The sequence below is a fragment of the Aulonocara stuartgranti genome, assembly GCF_965226115.1.
Source record: "Aulonocara stuartgranti genome assembly, chromosome: 6".
Lineage (NCBI taxonomy): Eukaryota > Metazoa > Chordata > Actinopteri > Cichliformes > Cichlidae > Aulonocara > Aulonocara stuartgranti.
In genome coordinates this window covers 4,004,459-4,023,993 of record NC_138944.1, presented here as the reverse complement: position 1 = coordinate 4,023,993, position 19,535 = coordinate 4,004,459, and the positions used below count along the sequence as shown (strand labels likewise).

The 19,535-nt window shown below is 40.7% G+C and overlaps 1 protein-coding gene across 5 annotated transcripts in view; it reads left to right on the top strand.

The window, feature by feature from the left end:
• The window catches only part of LOC309709133 (integrin alpha-L-like), a 29,234-nt gene that overhangs the window by 5,515 nt on the left and 4,184 nt on the right, over positions 1-19,535 (top strand). For 4 of the 5 annotated variants that reach the window (XM_082537592.1, XM_082537595.1, XM_082537593.1 and 1 more), the window contains exons 6-24: positions 2,538-2,668; positions 2,770-2,912; positions 3,057-3,207; positions 3,429-3,564; positions 3,664-3,737; positions 4,317-4,431; positions 4,623-4,765; positions 5,269-5,415; positions 5,502-5,699; positions 11,788-11,918; positions 12,669-12,823; positions 12,916-13,082; positions 13,387-13,503; positions 14,701-14,771; positions 14,855-14,996; positions 18,563-18,661; positions 18,812-18,891; positions 18,973-19,053; positions 19,163-19,238. In XM_082537592.1, the coding sequence (XP_082393718.1) occupies positions 2,538-2,668; positions 2,770-2,912; positions 3,057-3,207; positions 3,429-3,564; positions 3,664-3,737; positions 4,317-4,431; positions 4,623-4,765; positions 5,269-5,415; positions 5,502-5,699; positions 11,788-11,918; positions 12,669-12,823; positions 12,916-13,082; positions 13,387-13,503; positions 14,701-14,771; positions 14,855-14,996; positions 18,563-18,661; positions 18,812-18,891; positions 18,973-19,053; positions 19,163-19,238 (2,357 nt within the window). The remainder of the gene's footprint in view (positions 1-2,537; positions 2,669-2,769; positions 2,913-3,056; positions 3,208-3,428; positions 3,565-3,663; positions 3,738-4,316; positions 4,432-4,622; positions 4,766-5,268; positions 5,416-5,501; positions 5,700-11,787; positions 11,919-12,668; positions 12,824-12,915; positions 13,083-13,386; positions 13,504-14,700; positions 14,772-14,854; positions 14,997-18,562; positions 18,662-18,811; positions 18,892-18,972; positions 19,054-19,162; positions 19,239-19,535) is intronic. The other variant, XM_082537594.1, reaches the window with a different exon arrangement.

Sequence of the window (19,535 nt, the reverse complement as noted above, 5' to 3'; positions counted from 1 at the left end):
CTCTGCCCCCCGTCTTTGGAACTCCTTCCACCTGAGATAAGAAACATCACTTCCCTCCCTCTTTTTAAGTTCAGATGCAAAACTCAGCTATTCACATTAGCCTATTCCACATAAATCTTTCCATCCTGCTACTTTAATTTATTTTATATATTTGCTCAACATTTTATCCTTATTATTTTGTAAATTGTTACGTTTGTTGTTGTTATAGCTTGTGTACAGTGTCCTCGAGTGTTTTTTAAAGGCACTTTCTTAAATAAAAATGTATTAATATTATTATTATTTTGATTTTGTCTATATTTAACTGGAGGAAGTTGCCATTAACCATTGTTTGATTTCTGACAGACAATTATTTAAACAAGACCATTTATAAAACTTAGAAGCTTTGAAAGAACAATATAACTGAATGTCATCTGCACAGAGGTGATAAGAACTATTACTGCAACGTCTGATAATTTGGCCTAGAGGGATTATATAAAGCAAAAAGAGAATCAAACCCGAAACAAATCATTGAGGGACCCCACAGGGCAGAACTGATGTTTCAGACAAAATTTGATACATACAGACAGTAAAAGATCTTTCACATAGATGCAACATGAACCATTTCAAAACAACACCAGTAATCCTAAACAAGCCCTTAAGCCTATTTATCATGATCAATGGTATTAAAGCAGAGGTGAGATCCAGTAGAACCAGAATTGTTTACTTTCCAAAGTCTGCTGTGATCAAAATGTCACTAGGCATGTTACAGTGGGGCAAAAAAGTATTTAGTCAGCCACCGATTGTGCAAGTTCCCCCACTTAAAATGATGACAGAGGTCAGTAATTTGCACCAGAGGTACACTTCAACTGTGAGAGACAGAATGTGAAAAAAAAATCCATGAATCCACATGGTAGGATTTGTAAAGAATTTATTGGTAAATCAGGGTGTAAAATAAGTATTTGGTCACCTCAAACAAGGAAAATCTCTGGCTCTCACAGACCTGTAACGTCTTCTGTAAGAAGCTTTTCTGTCCCCCACTCGTTACCTGTATGAATGGCACCTGTTTGAACTCATCATCTGTATAAAAGACACCTGTCCACAGCCTCAAACAGTCAGACTCCAAATTCCGCCATGGCCAAGACCAAAGAGCTTTCGAAGGACACCAGGAAAAGTATTGTAGACCTGCACCAGACTGGGAAGAGTGAATCTACAATAGGCAAGCAGCTTGGTGTGAAGAAATCAACTGTGGGAGCAATCATCAGAAAATGGAAGACCTACAAGACCACTGATAATCTCCCTCGATCTGGGGCTCCACGCAAGATCTCATCCCGTGGGGTCAAAATGATCATGAGAACGGTGAGCAAAGATCCCAGAACCACACGGGGGGACCTGGTGAATGACCTGCAGAGAGCTGGGACCAAAGTAACAAAGGTCACCATCAGTAACACACTACAACGGCAGGGAATCAAATCCCGCAGTGCCAGACGTGTTCCGCTGCTGAAGCCAGTGCATGTCCAGGCCCGTCTGAAGTTTGCCAGAGAGCACATGGATGATACAGCAGAGGATTGGGAGAATGTCATGTGGTCAGATGAAACCAAAGTAGAACTTTTTGGTATAAACTCAACTCGTCGTGTTTGGAGGAAGAAGAATACTGAGTTGCATCCCAAGAACACCATACCTACTGTGAAGCATGGGGGTGGAAACATCATGCTATGGGGCTGTTTTTCTGCCAAGGGGACAGGACGACTGATCCGTGTTAAGGACAGAATGAATGGGGCCATGTATCGTGAGATTTTGAGCCAAAACCTCCTTCCATCAGTGAGAACTTTGAAGATGAAACGAGGCTGGGTCTTCCAACATGACAATGATCCAAAACACACCGCCCGGGCAACAAAGGAGTGGCTCCGTAAGAAGCATTTGAAAGTCCTGGAGTGGCCTAGCCAGTCTCCAGACCTCAACCCCATAGAAAATCTGTGGCGGGAGTTGAAAGTCCGTGTTGCTCGGCGACAGCCCCAAAACATCACTGCTCTCGAGAAGATCTGCATGGAGGAATGGGCCAAAATACCAGCTACTGTGTGTGCAAACCTGGTAAAGACCTATAGTAAACCTTTGACCTCTGTTATTGCCAATAAAGGTTATGTTACAAAGTATTGAGTTGTATTTTTGTTATTGACCAAATACTTATTTTCCACCCTGATTTACCAATAAATTCTTTACAAATCCTACCATGTGGATTCATGGATTTTTTTTTCACATTCTGTCTCTCACAGTTGAAGTGTACCTCTGGTGCAAATTACTGACCTCTGTCATCATTTTAGGTGGGGGAACTTGCACAATCGGTGGCTGACTAAATACTTTTTTGCCCCACTGTAAGTAAAGTGGTTTCAGTGGAATGCAATTTGCTCAAACCAGACTGGAAAAGGTCCATTACGTTGTTTTCTTCAAAAAGTAGTTAAGTTATTCTGCTACTGTTTTTTTCAACAATATTTAATACAAATGGTAATTTTGACCTGTAACTGCCTGGAAGAGTTATGATTAAATATGTTTTATTTTTCCAGAATGCACCAAAAAGACAGTGGACCTCGTCTTTCTGTTTGATGGATCAGCGAGTATGACTGAAGAAGAATTCAACAGAAATAACGATTTTATTGTGGAGATAATGGACAGCCTGAAGAACATGTCGATCAAGGTCAGTTCACTACTGCAACATTTAAGCATTCACAGCTTTTATTTGTTAAGATATATTTACCGTTTAGTGTCGTATCTAAATAATTTATGTTGGTTTTTCAGTTTGCAGCAGTTCAGTTTGCCACAAGAGTCCACAAAGTGTTTGACTTCAATGACTATAAAGCCGGACGTGCTCTTGATAAACTCATGAAAGAAAATCATTTAAAAGGTCTCACCAACACACACAGAGCCATCGAATTTGTTCTGTAAGTTCAGTTATAATAAAAGAAGAAAGGCTCAACACAACTGTGACATTATTTGCATCTTAAGTTTGTTGATTTACTGTTAATGTGTTCATGTTCACAGCTTGGTTTATTGTGTTACAAAAGCTGTTTTTACTTTTGTTTCAGTGATGAAATCTTTGACAACAAAGCTGCAGGCGCCTCTCCTGATGCAACTAAAGCTCTGATTCTAATCACAGACGGAGATCCCTCTGATACAGACAGAAAAGGGATAATTAAAAAATATGATGAGAAAAATATAATTCGTCTTGTTATTGGGGTAATGCCATATATCATGTCTCCTTTTTTGTCACGTTTGGTTTCTTCTGTTCACTTCTGTATAACAATCAATGCTCTTTTTAATATATGTGATGAATATGAGTTTATTGTTGTGGGTCAGAACAAGTAAATTCCAATTTTTATTCTAATGTTGTGTTTTTTTCTTATGCTGATGTCAGACTTGGAACTCCTTCATGTTTTAAAGCTGTGTTCTGGTTTCAGATCAAGGATGCAAAGCTGGATAAATTTAGGGCCATCGCTTCAGAACCAAAAGACAAAAATGCCTTCAAAATTGAGAATTATGATGGACTCACAGGAGTACTGGAGAATTTTCAGAAAGATGTCTTTGTTATGGAAGGTGGGGTCTAATTTCTTTCAATCAAGAATCAAGAATTCATGTCATCTCATCTTCCACATGTGCAGCTGTAACGTGTACTCCCTGATGGTCCATATTTAGGTTCCAAAGGGGCTCAAGCAAGAAACCTGACTGATGAAATGTCTCAGAGTGGATTCAGCGCTATTTTCAACAAGGTGAGCAAAATCTATCTGAGCACCCTAAAGAATCATCTGGAAATCAGACTAAAGCAGGGGTCTCAAACTTAAATGAGCTGTGGGTCACTGCCTGCACTGTCATCTCATGTGAGGGCCACTTTTAGTGTTCAGTAGTACAAACAAGAAAACACCCACAAATATTTCCCAAAATGTAGTGTTTTGTTTGTTTGTTTTTTAAATTTCAAATATTGTATAACAAGACAAAACTGCAAACATGAATGCACATTTTTTCTCACACTTAACTAACTTAAGCCTTTCATTGACCTACCAAATAAGCGAATTGGTACTCTCTTTCTGGCCAGACACAAGTGCAGACATAAATGTACAGTGAAGGGCCAAATTGCATTATATTTCTTCATATCAATATACGGAGTTTGAGTGAAGGACTTTATCCATGCTAAATTTAGCACTTCAGCATCCTTAAAACTTTTCTGCTGCTGACTAACTGGAAAATGAGTCCAGCTGCAGCAGGTCAGATGACACAGTTGATCTTCCGCTTCCTTTTCTAACCATACCTGGGATTCCTGTTTCATTACACCTGCACATTCCTGTTTATAGGATACACTGATTCTGGGTTCAGTGGGAACAAACAGCTGGCGTGGTTCTCTCCAAGAACGTCGAGATAAAACAGAAACAATTGAGGATCAAGAAATGGAGATGGACTCCTACATGGGTAAACTTTATTTACACATTATCTGATGTTTCTTTTTTAAAAATAAGATTTCGTTATTTGGCTCAACACTACAACAAATGAACTTTGGAAGGTTCCAGTCTAAATCAGTTTTAATATCTTCCAAGTACAACAAATACACACATTAGTTTTTCAAATAAAAACATGTTGTGTGTTATATTTGCCTCTTGCAGGATATTCTGTCTCTGTTGGAGAGAGAGGTGGGGTTTCTTTGTATTTCACGGGTGCACCCCGGTTTCAGCACACAGGACAGGTTGTACTTTTCAAACAAAACAGCAACAACTGGACCACAGCACAAAGAATAACTGGAGACCAGGTCGGTTACTTATATGGTAATTTTACTCTTCATATGGCTCAGTTTGTTTTTGGAAGTCATTGTGTGTCACCATGTCATTGTTGATACCTGATTGTAGTGTTGCCTTGAAATAAATGCAAATTTTCTTGATCAAATCTACTGTTATTTCTATTTTAAATCACTTCTATGTGTAGATCAGTGATTCACATTAACAATTATAGAAAGGTGCTCTATATTATAAAGTAAAGACAGTGAAATATTAGAGAACCACAACAAGCAGACGATCAGCATGATCAAACACTTGATTGAACTCTAGTAACAGGAACAGACATCTAGCAGACTGGTTGAGATAAAATAAGACAGAAAATAAGAGCATGGAGATAAACCACAAATGTCAAACATGACAAAACACAAGCTAAAGGAGAGAGAAGACAGAAGTCACCAAGGTGCTTTAGTGATATCCCTAAATGATATAAATCTATAATTAAAACAACACTGAACTAATGATATAACTAACTTGTCAGATCGGTTCCTACTTCGGCGCCGAGCTGTGTTCGGTGGATATTAACTCAGACAGTGACACTGATTTCCTGCTGGTGGGAGCGCCAACGTTTTACCAGCTTCAGGAGAAGAAAGAAGGTCAGATCTACATCTACACTCTGACTGATGAGGTGAGCCACCACTTTGTGATATTACAGTGTGACATTCAATGCTTTCATGATCAAACTCAATGAACTAATCTCCTCTTTTCTCATAGCTGCAACTGAAAAGTGAACTGATTGTGATGGGACCATCCATGGGTAGATTTGGCACCACCATATCCAGCCTCGCAGACCTGAATGGAGATGAACTCCGAGACGTTGCTGTCGGAGCTCCGCTTGAGGATGATAACAGAGGTGCTGTGTATATCTACCTTGGAGACAGACATAGAGGGATACGCAGCACTTTCAGCCAGGTGAGAGACGGACAGAGGCAAAAAGGTGACCATAAATAATCAGCAATTTCAGTTTCCCTTCTTATGAATCCCTGCTTATCAAACTATATAAACATAAAAGATATTTAAAGCTACTGTGTCATCTTCATCTGGTTATTACATTCCTCAGGAGCCCCTTGAAGTTAAAAACTTCATTCTGCAGGACACTGGGCCAACAATTCCAATGACTTCAGATATGAAAACACCTTATTTTTATAAAAATTCTTGGTCTTGGACCTGGGGTTTAAATATTGGACTTTATTGTTCTATATTGGTTTCTCAGTTGCTTATCAGTAGTATATAACTGATAGGTTTGCTCGTTCACGTACGTGCACGCACACATTCACATTCATGCATGTGAACGTGTGCGTGCACTACCCTATCCAGAACTGACAGGCTTGCTCGTTGACGTAAACCCCGCACCTGTTTCCTCCTAGTGGGTGTGTTTTAATTAGGTTTTAATGTTTTCTCTGTTGATGATGTATTTCGGTTTTCAGTGTGAATTTATACAAACAGGAATTACTTTTTTATAGATGGAGGATCCAATTTTTTAATGTTGTTTTATCCTAACACTATGGAAAAGCCCTACAACAAGACTTGTTTGTTTTTAATCAGCAATCTGAAAGCTACATTTTCTGGATTTGTTTTTTAACTTGGAAAATAAAGCCTTATAAGAGTATTACTATTTCTAATTGTGGAGTGGAAGACCTATTTGGTTTTTTGGATGTTAGAAGCAACCTTATTGGATTTGTTTGACCCCCGTTATCTTACCCTCTGCAAGTCGAATTGTCAGTTAGACCAACACACGATCTTGCTCAACCTCCTGTTTTGCTTTCCTTTTATAGCTCTTTCCTGTTGGAGGACGTATTGTTTAAATCATGTGTAGTCTGTCTGAGAAAACGCAGTCCAAACCTTTGAAATGTCCTTTCATCAAAAACATTTGATGTCTGATGGCCAGCATTTGTTTCCCGAGAATTTGGACACCTACGGACATGTGAGGGCGTCCTGGTGTGTATCCTCAGTTACCCCCACCCAGCTGACACGTTTGCTCATCCATGTAAATGAAGTATTTTAGGGATCTACATTTCTAAATGTAAGACAAATACCATGTATTGAGTTCGGTGCCATCTTCAAGCGTAGACGTGTTATTAACAGGCCATATATTATTTAATTCAGTGTAATTATACGTAGTACACTAAGTATTTCGGTTTTCAGTGTGAATTTTATAAAAAAAGGAATTATTTTTTTAAACATGCAGGATCAAATTATTTAATGTTGCTTTATCCTTACACTGTGGAGAAGCCTTAAAGAAAGGCCTTCCTTGCGTTTGCGTATCAGATTTGTTTTTAACTTGATAAAACACAGTGTTAATCTTTTTTTTTTCTTAAATCAGCTTTTTCACAGGTATCTGGGAAAACGCAGGACAACTTGCGTGAACTACCCTCCAGAACTGTCTAGAGTTCAAAGACTATGCGTCTCTTTTTTTTGCCTGTCCCGTTTGGCTCTTTTGCCATCAGAATTATTGTTTAAAGGCGAAGAAAGATGCCCAACGGATTTACTTTACCAAATGGACCATCCCAGACTTGCTGTAATGGTCTATTTGATTCACCTTTTATTGTTTATTTTATTTTCACTTGCTAAATACGGGACAGACTTGACTGGGGAAAAGAAAGGGGAGAAAGAAAGAGGGAAAGAAAAACAGCGGGGAAGAGTAACGGTGATAAAGGGCAAAAAACAAAAACCAACAAAATAAACAGACAAAAAATACATATATCAATCACCTGGATCACCTGTTGAGAAAGAAAAAAGAGAAAACAAGCAGAAAAAAAAACAATATAATAAACAACATCATCACGATGATCTATGGGAATATAACAGTAAATACTAAATATTAAACATTATTGTGCAGCACGTAAGATCGACAGCACACAGTGTGCTTTGAGGTAGCAGCCAAAAAGGGTGTAGTTTGTGGGTGTGATCACCCGTGTGTACACCTGTGAGCATGAGCGCGCTTGTATTTAAAAGGTTCCCTCATGTAATGATCTGCTAGAGGGTGTGGGGGAGCCACAGCCCTATCCTCCAGGGCATGAAGCAGGTATGGAGGAGATCAAGACTCCAGACATCCAGAGGCCCCAAGAGCAAAGGAGACCAAGGAAGAACAAAAGAGGGGCAGCCGCGCCACTATCCCAGAAAGAGCTGAGGAGAGCCCCAGATGAGGGGTCACACAGCAGCCGCGGAGCAGAAGACAGGGGGGGTTGCAGTGACGCGCCCGGGAGCTCCGCCGGCAGCCAGCCGTGCCAGAGTGACCGAGCCCCAGGCTGAGAGGCCGAGGGCACCCCACCCCCGAAGTGGCCCGAGCGAGCCACAGGCGCCAGGCCCCGATAAGCGGCCGCCAAGGAGTGAGCCGGTGTGTACCTGGACGCCCATCCCCGGACACAAAGAACCACCAACGCACCGATGTCTGAGGGAGTCTGCCACTGGCAGGGGGAGTGGTGGGGGAGATAGGCCTCCATACCTTGGAGGGCCTGAGATGTCCCCAGAGAGGTGGCGTCTGATACCCGACCTGACATATAGACAAACATCCATTCCCACCCTCATGCTCTCATATGCAATTACTCAACACTCACCCAACGTGGAGACAGACATAAAGAGACGCTGTACACACGATCACACTCCCCAAGCGTACTCTAAGCCCCAGGTCTAGGTACCCTTGCCCCTGGAGGGGGAAACTGCACCCAGACCCAGGTGGTGTTACCCTTTTCCCTGCGGTGGGGAGAGGCAGACCACCCCGACTCCGCAGCAGCAGGGAGGCCCCACATTCCAGACCCCAATCGGACGGCCAACTCCTCCTCCTGGCCCCCCCGCTCCAGCAGGCAGCAGAGAACGGGGGTTTGTGAAGACTCCAAACTTCCCTCCGCCCGCTCATTGTAGTGTTGATGCATGTGTGTTCTAAGGTGCATTTAAAACCCAGGAGGGCATGGAGCTGCCTGCCAGAGAGCAGCAGGTAAGCGCATAGCCCCCCCTGATAGCCCTCAATGTCTACGTGTATTTAAAATTGAGAGGTGGGCAACGACGCCAGGGGTGAGGTGTACACCCTGATGGTAACTTGGATTCCGTGTATCGTGCCCACCCCCAAGATCCTATATGTATGTGTAATGAGAGTGTGAGTAATGTGAATGTCTAAGTTGTGGGATAAAATTGAGGCAGAGGCAGCCAGAAGGGGACCGGGGGGGGGGGGGTAGCCTCCTCTGCACCCTGGTGACATACCCCTACTCCAAGGCCCTGCATGTGTGGGTGGTTGTGGTGGACCGGGAAGAGGGAGGCAGCTGGAGATGGGGAGGGAAGGCCTGTGTGTCTCTTTAAAATCGTAGATGTTGAATTTTAGGCTACATGTTATTTATCTCCCACTGAGTCTGTTTGTCATATGCTATGTATAAAGGCTCTGGACCTTTCCAAAATGGCGTAGATCTGGCTATAGTGTGATTAATTTACCACAATTTCAATTTCTGGGACATTTTCAATTTTCACTCCTGTGACTACGACGAGTGTGGCTAGTTTTTTGTCTATTTGTGAAACTGAGCATGGGTGTGGACACTTCAAACTATACTGAGTGATGTGAGTTTTGTGCTGGATCACTTTCTTCAATTGTTAATTTTCTGGGAGCCCTGAAGACCCAAATTAGGGCTTTCAAGTTTTGCCCTGCCCCCCGGTCTGTGCAAGGTTGTGCGGCAAATCCCAATGTGGATGTTGAAGGTCCAGCCAGTCGGCGGAAAGACCAATTGATGCCTGGACGTGCATTGGAGCCGCAAAAAAAAATTGGATCCTCCATCTATAAAAAAACAATTCCTGTTTGTATAAATTCACACTGAAAACTGAAATACACTCCTAATCAAACAGATAAAACATTAAAACCTAATTAAAACACACCCACTAGGAGGAGACAGGGGGTTACGTCAACGAGCAAAGCTGTCAGTTATATACTACTGTTATCTACGTTTCTGCATAGAACATATTATATTTGTTCCCTTAGTATTTTCTCCCTCATTCTCAGGTGTCTTTATTCATGTCAGATAGCTGAAAGGCTACTACGTGCAGTGGACCCAAAAACAGACTCAGAGTCTGCTTACTTGGAAAGTGGGGAGTAGGGATGGGTATCGTTTAGGTTTTATCCGATACTGGTGCCAAACCGGTACTTTTGAAACAGTGCTGGTGCTTAACCGGTGCTTAAAGAATGGAAAACACAAACTTTGTCCAAAAACCTCTCATGTTTAGCTGTTTTTTTGTAAAAAGATAACAATGTTAGCCTTTTTTGCAGCTATGGGGCATATATGGCATCACTCTTGGCTGGAAGCAGTGCTTAAACAATGGAAAAACACCAACTTTGTCCAAAAACCTCTCATGTTTAGCTGTTTTTTTGTAAAAAGATAACAATGTTAGCCTTTTTTGCAGCTATGGGGCATATATGGTATCACTCTTGGCTGGAAGCAGTGCTTAAACAATGGAAAAACACCAACTTTGTCCAAAAACCTCTCATGTTTAACTTTTTTCCACTTTTTCTTTGGTCATTTTAGCCTTTTTGGCCAGGGTGAAGGGAGTATCTGCCATCAAAAAAGAAGACAGCCGCATGTAACTACGATGGTGTTTGCTAGTTCACCTTACATGCATTAATTTAATAACGTGGTTAGCCTACTCAACGTAAATTACACACGAACAACATTAAGCTCCTCACGCAGAGAAGAACGGCTGCTGCTGCCGTCATCATCCGTCATCATTTCTGCTACACTGGCAGGGCTAGGGGCCAGGACTCTCCTCTTCGGGTTCTTGGGGATGTTGCTAACTCCGGGTCTGATAACAGGCACCACACCCACAGTAGATGTGCTCGGTGTGAGCTCTTGCAGCAAGCTATCAAATACGGTGCATTTCTTGGCTTTTAAAAAAACGCTATGCGTCGCCAGGTGTTTCATCGGATTCGAGGTGTTACCTCCTTTGACAGTATCACAGTATCAGCTTAAAGCACTTGTTGCAGGCTGCTGAGTTTGCATCTTTTGCTGTGAAGTACAGCCAGACTTTTGACCGCTTCGCCTTGAGCATTTTTAATCTGTAGCTCTGCTCTAAAAGAACGTACGTACCTGGGCCCGCCTACTATCCTTGGAAAGGTAAAATGATTGGCTAGAATCCAAAGTGTACGACATCTCAGGAAAAATAGCACCGAAATAAAGCACCGAAATAAAGCACCGAAATGTGCGCTGCTTTTCGGTCTGGTTACTACCGTTTACCGGTACCCATCCCTAGTGGGGAGTAGTGCGCTCTGAGGGGGAGTGAACTGGGTGAGTGTCCAGGCTTAAGGTGAACTGAGCAAACCAAGATGTCTGACCTTTTCTCTCCTTTGCACTGACCTGGAGGTAAATGGTGAGAAGGAGGGCAGGCAGGTGAGATGTTTGAGCTTTTGCTTTTTCCAGAGCAGTGATCGAGGAGTAGACTAGCAGCAGAGAGAACCAGTAGAGCAACAGGTAAGTTTCAATGCTGACCCAAGGAAGAGGAAACTGGAGGTGCAGGTAGACTGATGTTAACACTAGGAGTAACAAGGTAAAGCTTAAACATTGAGGCCAATTTATCACCAAGGGGTAGCAGACGATCTGGTGGAGAGTAGAAGTCTGTGCTGTTTATAAATAGCGTCCCACTGAGTTATTTGTTTCCTTTGCCTTGTGTTTAGTTTATTTCCATCCTTCTATCTCATTGACTTGATTTTCATGTCTCATTATCCTCCTCTGTCCACTTAGCCTTAGCTATTGTCCACATAACAATATTTTCTATTTACACTTTGCCACAGCATCGTATTTCCCTCCTCACAGCAAGCAAAATTATTTGTCCATTTCCAGGTCAGTGACTCCAGTTAGCTGAGGTAAAACCTTGCAGACAGCTAGGAGCACAGTTGTCCAAACAAAACAGCCATCTATCTGTAAACAGAAAAGGCTTCGATGAGAGAGTGAAGAGGAAAATGTATAAATACAACTTTTGTCTCCACCATGCAAGATGAGCATTGTTTTAGCTGTCAAATCTCTTGTTCCAGAGAATCACAGGAAAAGAAGTCACACCTGGGATAAAATTCTTTGGACAGGCCATCGATGGAGCTATTGACCTTGGAGGGAACGGACTCCCAGATATTGTGATTGGATCACAGGGTGCTGCTGTTGTCTTTAGGTATCAGAACTCTGTGCACGATTTATGTTGCTAAGTATTGTACATATCTACCTTACAAAGGCTTGATGCCAAACTACATACAAGATGCAATTATAAAAAACAAAAAATCTTTCCTGACTTAAATTTACTCTCCACCGCTCAGTTTAACTCATTTTGCCCTTTGGATCACTTCCTGTGCTTCTGCTACATGTCGTCCTTAGAAGCCTTGTTCTGACCAGCTGTCTGCACCTTTGCAAAGCGCTCTGCTTCTGCTCTACTATGTCAAAATAGCAACCCTCATACTTTGTGTTTTTTTCCAAAATTAAAATAAAGTTGGAGTTATTTAAATGCAACCTCAGATGGATAGCCACATAACACTCACCAATTAGTTACACTGTGGGAATGTCTTAAAGGCAAAGACCTGGATGGCCTTCAGCTTGCAGGCCCGTCTTTTTTTGGAACCAGCTCCCACATTAGATTCTGGAGATAGCTACCATCACTACTTTTAAGATTAGGCTTAAAACGTTTCATTTTGATAAATTATAACGTTGAGGCTGGATCTGGTGACCCTGAATCTTCCCTTAGATAAGTTAGAACTAGAACCAGCATGCTGTGGATTTTGTACAGTCTTTACCTTACAATACAAAGTGCCTTGAGGTGACTGTTGTTGTGATTTTGTGCCATAAAATTATGTCCTGGCACATAAAACCTTACTACTGAAATGCGGAAGTACGTTCTATTTTGACACGCCTGTTCATAAATGTCTTTCAGGGCCAAGCCCATCTTTGACGTGATGGCTCATCTAACTTTCCAACCTAAGGAGATAAACACTGAGATATTTGATTGTCTGGGTGCCGATGAAAATTTACCTATGGTTACCTTAACAGCCTGTTTTGAAATGGTAAAAGTAACAAAGAGCAAACAAGGTAGGTACCACATCCAGTAAAGATAAACAATTAAAAACTGCTGATTGCATCCTGTGAATGCATCATTTCAATTTTGCTTTTCGGGTTTACAGAGGCTGTGAGGTCTGGACTGAACATCACATTCACAGTCGCTGTGGATCCGATGAGACAAAAATATCGAGGTTTCTTCAGTCAAACTGATAAGACAGCCAGAAGTCTTACCTCCACCTATGAGATGCTTGATGAAACAGCTTGTTTTAACTTCTCCATCTACATGCATGTATGAAGCTAATAATATTTGCAAATATACTTAATCTGTTTATAATAAACTTTCCCATTCTGATCTTTGACTTAGCTTTTCTTTACTTTTCCCCATAAAGATGACATTTAATTACTTCAAGAGTTACTCCTAGTAGGCTTTCAAAGGGGTAAAGAGATAAAAGAATAACAGTAATGTTAACCATGATCCTAATCCTTTGTTATCCTGTCCTTTAGCTTTTTTTAAACTCAAACTTTCAGAGATAAACAAATAATTTCTAACTCTATATAACAGATAAACCTTTTGTTCTGGTTTTGCTTTACAGAAATGTGTGAGTGAATTATTGTCACCTATCAGCATCAAATGTAACTTTTCCCAAGCTGACAATGAGACTGCAGCCACCACCCTGAATGTGGACAGCAAACGGCAGTCCGTTGTTGAGGTATGTACGGTGGCAAAACACCATACAATGAAATTAAATGTTAAATGGATCGGTACTTATATAGTGCTTTTCTACTCTACCCTGAACACTGACAGTTGCATTTCAGGGTCAGGGTACTGGGCCGGGGGCGGCATTACCTGGGCTAACGGTACTCTGGGGTCTTGGGTTGCTTAGGGTTAGCATGTGGTTTGTTCAGGTGTTTGCAAAGGCCCAAAGTTCTGTTAGCAACATCATGCATTTGTTTCTGTTCTCGATGCAGTTTCCACTTTACCATCGCATTCTTGTCCTTTGTCCTTCACTTTTGTAAAGATGATGTCCATAACCAGGCTGTAGACTCCGCCAGAGTGATGCTAAAAAAACTAGTTTCATACATTTATTACTTCTAGGCTGGACTACTGTAATTTGTTATTATCAGGATGTCCTGAAAACATCCTGAATCACTTTCAGTTGATCTAAAATTATATAAATGAATTTAAAATCCTGCTCCTCACATACAAGGTCTTAAATAATAAACTTATGGGATAGATAAAGCTTTTGGAATGGCCTTCCCGAAGCCCAAACCTCAGCTCTATTGAAACCTTGTGGACTAAGCTTAGGAGCCAGGTGCGTGCCAGGAAAGCAACCAAATGAACTCTAAAAGTTCTGCTAAGAAAAGTGATCCAATATTCAGCCCTAAGTTTCTTGATGGCTGCCAAAAACATCTGGTTATGTTGCAGCTTGCTAACTAAATATTAGTGGGGTATACATATGTATTTGGGTCGGTATGTATAGTTTTTACCTTGTTTGGATAAATTAAAACTTGTACACCCAATTTGTATTTTTTTTTTAATTAATTAAAGATATTTCAGTGAACTGTGGATAATTCCACAATAATACATACCAAGAAAGAAAAGAAATTCTTAAAAGCCCCAAATTACCATTACATTCATGCCCATAATAAGCATAGGCAAACTTATAAGAGGATAACAGGCAACAGAGCCTGTAAACTACAAAGCTTTTGGCAGCATATTAATTTCTTTACATTTGACGGGACTTTAACATACTTACCAAATTAAAAGTTAACTTAGTTTGTCACATCAACATCATTTGGATCCAATAAGCCATCGAAATTGTTCTACTCCAACTTTTTAGAACTTTATATTTTGATACAAACCAATTCTCTGACATCAGATAAACAGATGTATTATTTTTTCACAGGTTCCCTTTAAAAAAGCGTGTAGAAAAAATGACACTTGTATCGCTGAACTGGATGTGGATTTCAGTTTTATGTACGTATATGTGACAATCATAGCATAGAAACTATAAGACTGAAGTCACATGTTTAATGTAAAAGGTTCTTTGTTTCTCTCAGGACTACACAATTATTAGTGGCAGAAGATGCGTACTTCAACGTGTCTATAAAACTGGCCAATCACGGTGATGACTCGTACAACACCATGCTAGCGATGCACTATCCTCCAGGCCTCTCCTTCAGTAGAATGACACTTATAGAGGTAACTCAGACTTTAAACTCATCTAATCTGATTAAATGATCTAATTTAATCCCAAAATAGATTTGAATAACAACTGCTATTTAAAGAATCAAGCCATGGTTTTACACATCACTAAATTTACAGGTTGTGGGGAGCACTGCTGTATGTGCATGAGGGGTGTGCTATATGCATATGTAAAAGTGTGTTCAGAAACTGAGCTCTCTTAACTTCTTCCATGTTTCTGCTGGGATTAAGAAAAGCATCTAAATGTATTTGGTGTAAATACTACAAGTTGAAAAATAATATTGTCACATAATATTTCAGTGAACAATTCTTTTCATGAAAATAAGGTTACTATGATTTTGGAGCAACTTAATGGTCAAAAGTATACAAACCTTTGAAGAGTATTAGTTGTTCCCTCAATTGCTGGTTCATGACAGTAGTAGTAATATTATTATTATTATTATTATTATTATTATTATTATTATTATCATTATTATTATTAATAATAATAATAATAGCAAATTTTGTTAAAAAGTTACAAAGTGCTTCATAAAAAGAAATATATAATTTATTAAAAATCCAGAAATAGTGGGAAAAAAACAAGACAAATAACAGAAAAATAAGGAGAGGAATAAATAGTGGAGCAGATAATTTTAAAAAATTGTGCAAATAGTAATATAAGCACCAAATCTGGCACAATTCCTCAGATTAATACACATTTAAAGTTTACTTGATTATCCACTTGAAAATCCAAGATGGTGGATTTTTTAAGACGGCCACCAAAAAACTCTCAATTGTTTAGTTTTTAGTAATCTTGGTGTCTAAACAGACATTTTCAAACCTCCCAAGTTCATTTTCCCATTATCAAGAGCCTAACAGCAAGACGTATAACCAGATTTATAATATTATTTTGAAAACAATATGCAGTCAGTTATGTCGTGTAGATGTTTGCTATTTAGCAGATCAACAGATTGCTGCAAGAAACAAACACATTTTAATATAAAGCACAATGGTGGAAATGCACCTGCCAAAGCAAGTCAGAGTTCACTGCACATTGTAAGGGCAGTGGCACAGTGTCGATGACATCTGCCCCTGCATACTCAATATGTCAGTTCCTGGAAGCGTGCAGTTAATTGTAGGGAGTGTTGTCCATGAAACTGCCAAGGCCTTTTTTCCTGTCTGCCCGGTCATCTGGGTTCCCATTGTTTGGATCCTAATTGATTGCTTGTTCACAGAGTTTTCCGACCTAGCAGGCAGTACGTTTTACATGCTCCCTGAGGGCTGCAATGGTGGAATAGCATCATAACCCTTGTTTCCATGCAAATAACTAACCTTATTTACCAGTAACTGAATTTGTCCGGTCCTATATATTAATATGGTGAAGTGGCATAGACGTTCCCAGGGAGGCTGAGGAGTGTGATCTCTCTGTATTGGAGCACACCCTCTTCTTGAGGATGAGAACCCCCAGCTAAGTCTGCCAATCAAGAAGTACCGCCAAAATATCCATGCAACATTGTAGAAGTGTGTCAGTCAAGCCCTACAACATCCATAGCCTTCAGGAACTAGTGGTCTCACCCCCAGAGATAGACAAGAAGATGTGCGAGTGGAATTTAGGAGGTCTTCGAAGTATTCCTTGCACCGCCCGACAGTGTCCTCAGTCGAAAGCGCTCCACCCACACTATACATAGTGCAGGTAGAGTACTGCTTTCCCCTCCTGATATGCCTATAGGTTTGCCAGAATCTCTTAGAGGCAGTCCAAAAGTATTTTTTCCGTGGCATCTCCAAACTCCTCCTGAGGTTTTGCTTCAGCCACTACCTGAGCCACGTTCCGCTTGGCCTATCAATACCTATCAACTGCCTCCAAAGTCCCATAGGCTAACTAATCCCAATAGGACTCCTTCATCTTGATGGTTCCCTTTACCTCTGGTGTCCACCATATTGTTCAGGGGTAGAGGCAGTTACAACCACGACAGGGACCAACCACCTTGCGGCCGTACCTCAGTGTAGCAGCTTCAACAATGGAGGTGCTAAACATGGTCCATTCAGACTCAATGTCTCCAGTCTCCCTCTGAATGCTGTCGATGCTCTGCTGGAGGTGGGAGTTGAAGATCTTATGGACCGGGGCCTCTGACAAGCATTTCCAGTGCACCTCACTATATGTTTAGGCATCCCAGGTCTGTCCAGCATCATCCACCGCCACCTTCCCAACTCACCACCAGGTGGTGATAAGTTGACACCTCAGCACCTCTCTTCACTCGAGTGTCCAGTACATATGGCCGCATATCCAATGATACGATTACAAAATCGATCATCAACCTGGGACCTAAAGTGTCCTGGTGCCACGTGCACTTATGGACACCCTTATGTTCAAACATGGTGTTTGTTATGCAGTTTGCACAGAAGTCCAGTAATAGAACACCACTCGGGTTCAGATCTAGCAGGCCATTCCTCCCATTCATGCCCCTCCAGGTCTCACTGTCATTGCCCACATGAGCTTTGAAGTCTCTCAGCAGGATGACAGAGACACCACCCCGCACAGGGGCTCCAAGAAGGCCAGGTACTCTCAATAGTCTTTCAATGCATAAGCACAGACGACAGTCAGGATATGTTCCCTTACCCGAAGGCTCAGAGAACAAACCCTCTCGTCCACTGGGAAAAACCACAATGTACAGGCAGCAAGCCAAGGGAATACTAAGATATCCACCACAACCTGCCACCTCTCACCAAGGACAGCTCCAGCAAAGTTCAGCCCCTCACCAGGAGAGTGGTTCCAGTTAACTCTTAACCTCACGCACTAACTCAGGCTCCTTCCCCACCACCTTAATGTACTTCAGAGCAAGGCCATTTAATGCTTTCTAATGCTAATGAATGGAAAGTCGGTACTAAATTTAATCGACAACCAGTTTAAATCCACCAGTACTGATTACTGGATATAACGCTTAAGTCAATATTAGGATTCAGCAAACAGCAGCAACTTTAAAGCAATATGGATGACTTTGGTCTTGGCAGTAGTTGGCTACATCACCCATATGAACAAGACAATTTGAACAAAGAAAATTAGACTAGAACTAAATGACCTTAAAGTGAATTATTTTGTACATTAATCAAATTTCCATTAAGAAAACACCCAGACCTGAGTCTGGGTGCTGAGTTTTGCAAACACTTCGCTCATTGTTGTCCCCACTATTCACACATTTCAGATGATTTTAGAATTCAGACAGCTCGGGGGACTCAATTAACTTTGTACCTCAACAACACTTTGTACAAACCAATGGGTTTGTGGCTTATTTTGGCTGTCTGGTGTTTGGCAGGGGGCTGGTGTATAGCAAATAAAAAAACAGAAAAACCTCTAATTTATGTTTAAGGGAGACATTTGTATGAAACACAGAAGACTTAAGGAACTATTTAGTGGGACTTGGAGTTGTTTGTAGGTACAAAGAGCTCTTTCTTACAGTCTACAATCTTCAAAATTTTAAACTCAGTCTTACAGAATATCAAAAAAACTGTCACAGTAGCTGAAAAAGTTGTTATTCTAAAGAGTCTCAGCAGAGACTATTCTAAAAGTCTTTTTTTTCTTAAAACAGTCATCAAGATCAACGCCCCACAAATGCTCAGATCTAGAAGGAGTACTTGACAAAACCATATGTGGTGTGAGCCTTCCTCTGTTTCGCAGCAGATCCTCTGTGAGTCACAAAACACACAGATCCCAGCAGACAGAACTCAAGTTTCACAAATGGGGAACTGTCACAAGCTTTCTGAAACTTTTTGAGAAATATTTTTCTCTTCGTCTATGAATCAGGCCTAACCTCTTTTTAATTTCTTCCCACAAAAAGGCAACGTTTGAATCTTCTTTCTATGTCATGCATGACTTTGAATGGGATGATACAATCTCCATGACAATTGATGCAAATAGGTACGGAAATACTTAACATACAAACCATATCTTTAAAAAATTTGCTTCTGATATTAAAAGACACTGCTTTCTCATCTACAGTAATAATCAAGACTCTAATAGGACCAGTGCACTGACCAAAAATATCCCAGTACAATATGAAATTAAAATGATATTAACAGTGTAAGTTTCACTATTCACACAAAATATTATGGAATGCTTCTATGTTATTTATTTCTGCAAGTCTGTAGTTGCATACTTGTTCAGCTGCATGCTGCGAACATATTTTCAGGAAGCAAGACAGCGCTACCTATCTGAACTTCACAACAGAGGACCCTGCACCTAAAGAAATGGGTATTACATACAGGGTAAGACATAATTACACTGTCAAAAAACCATTCAACAGAACTGATGATCAATGATCAAAATGAATACTTTTTCTTTCATTTGAAGTTTGAAAAGGGCATTCACTATTTTATAAAAATATATATTTTATTTATTATTTAATATATATTATTGACCACTATCCAGGAGCATGTTCAGTTTGATAAAAAACCAAACTGAACTGAATTTCACATTTTCATTGTTGAATCCGATTGTTCAGTGATGACGTGACGAATCCTACTTCCGGGCCTAAAGTAGTCTGCATTTAATATGGCTTTTGT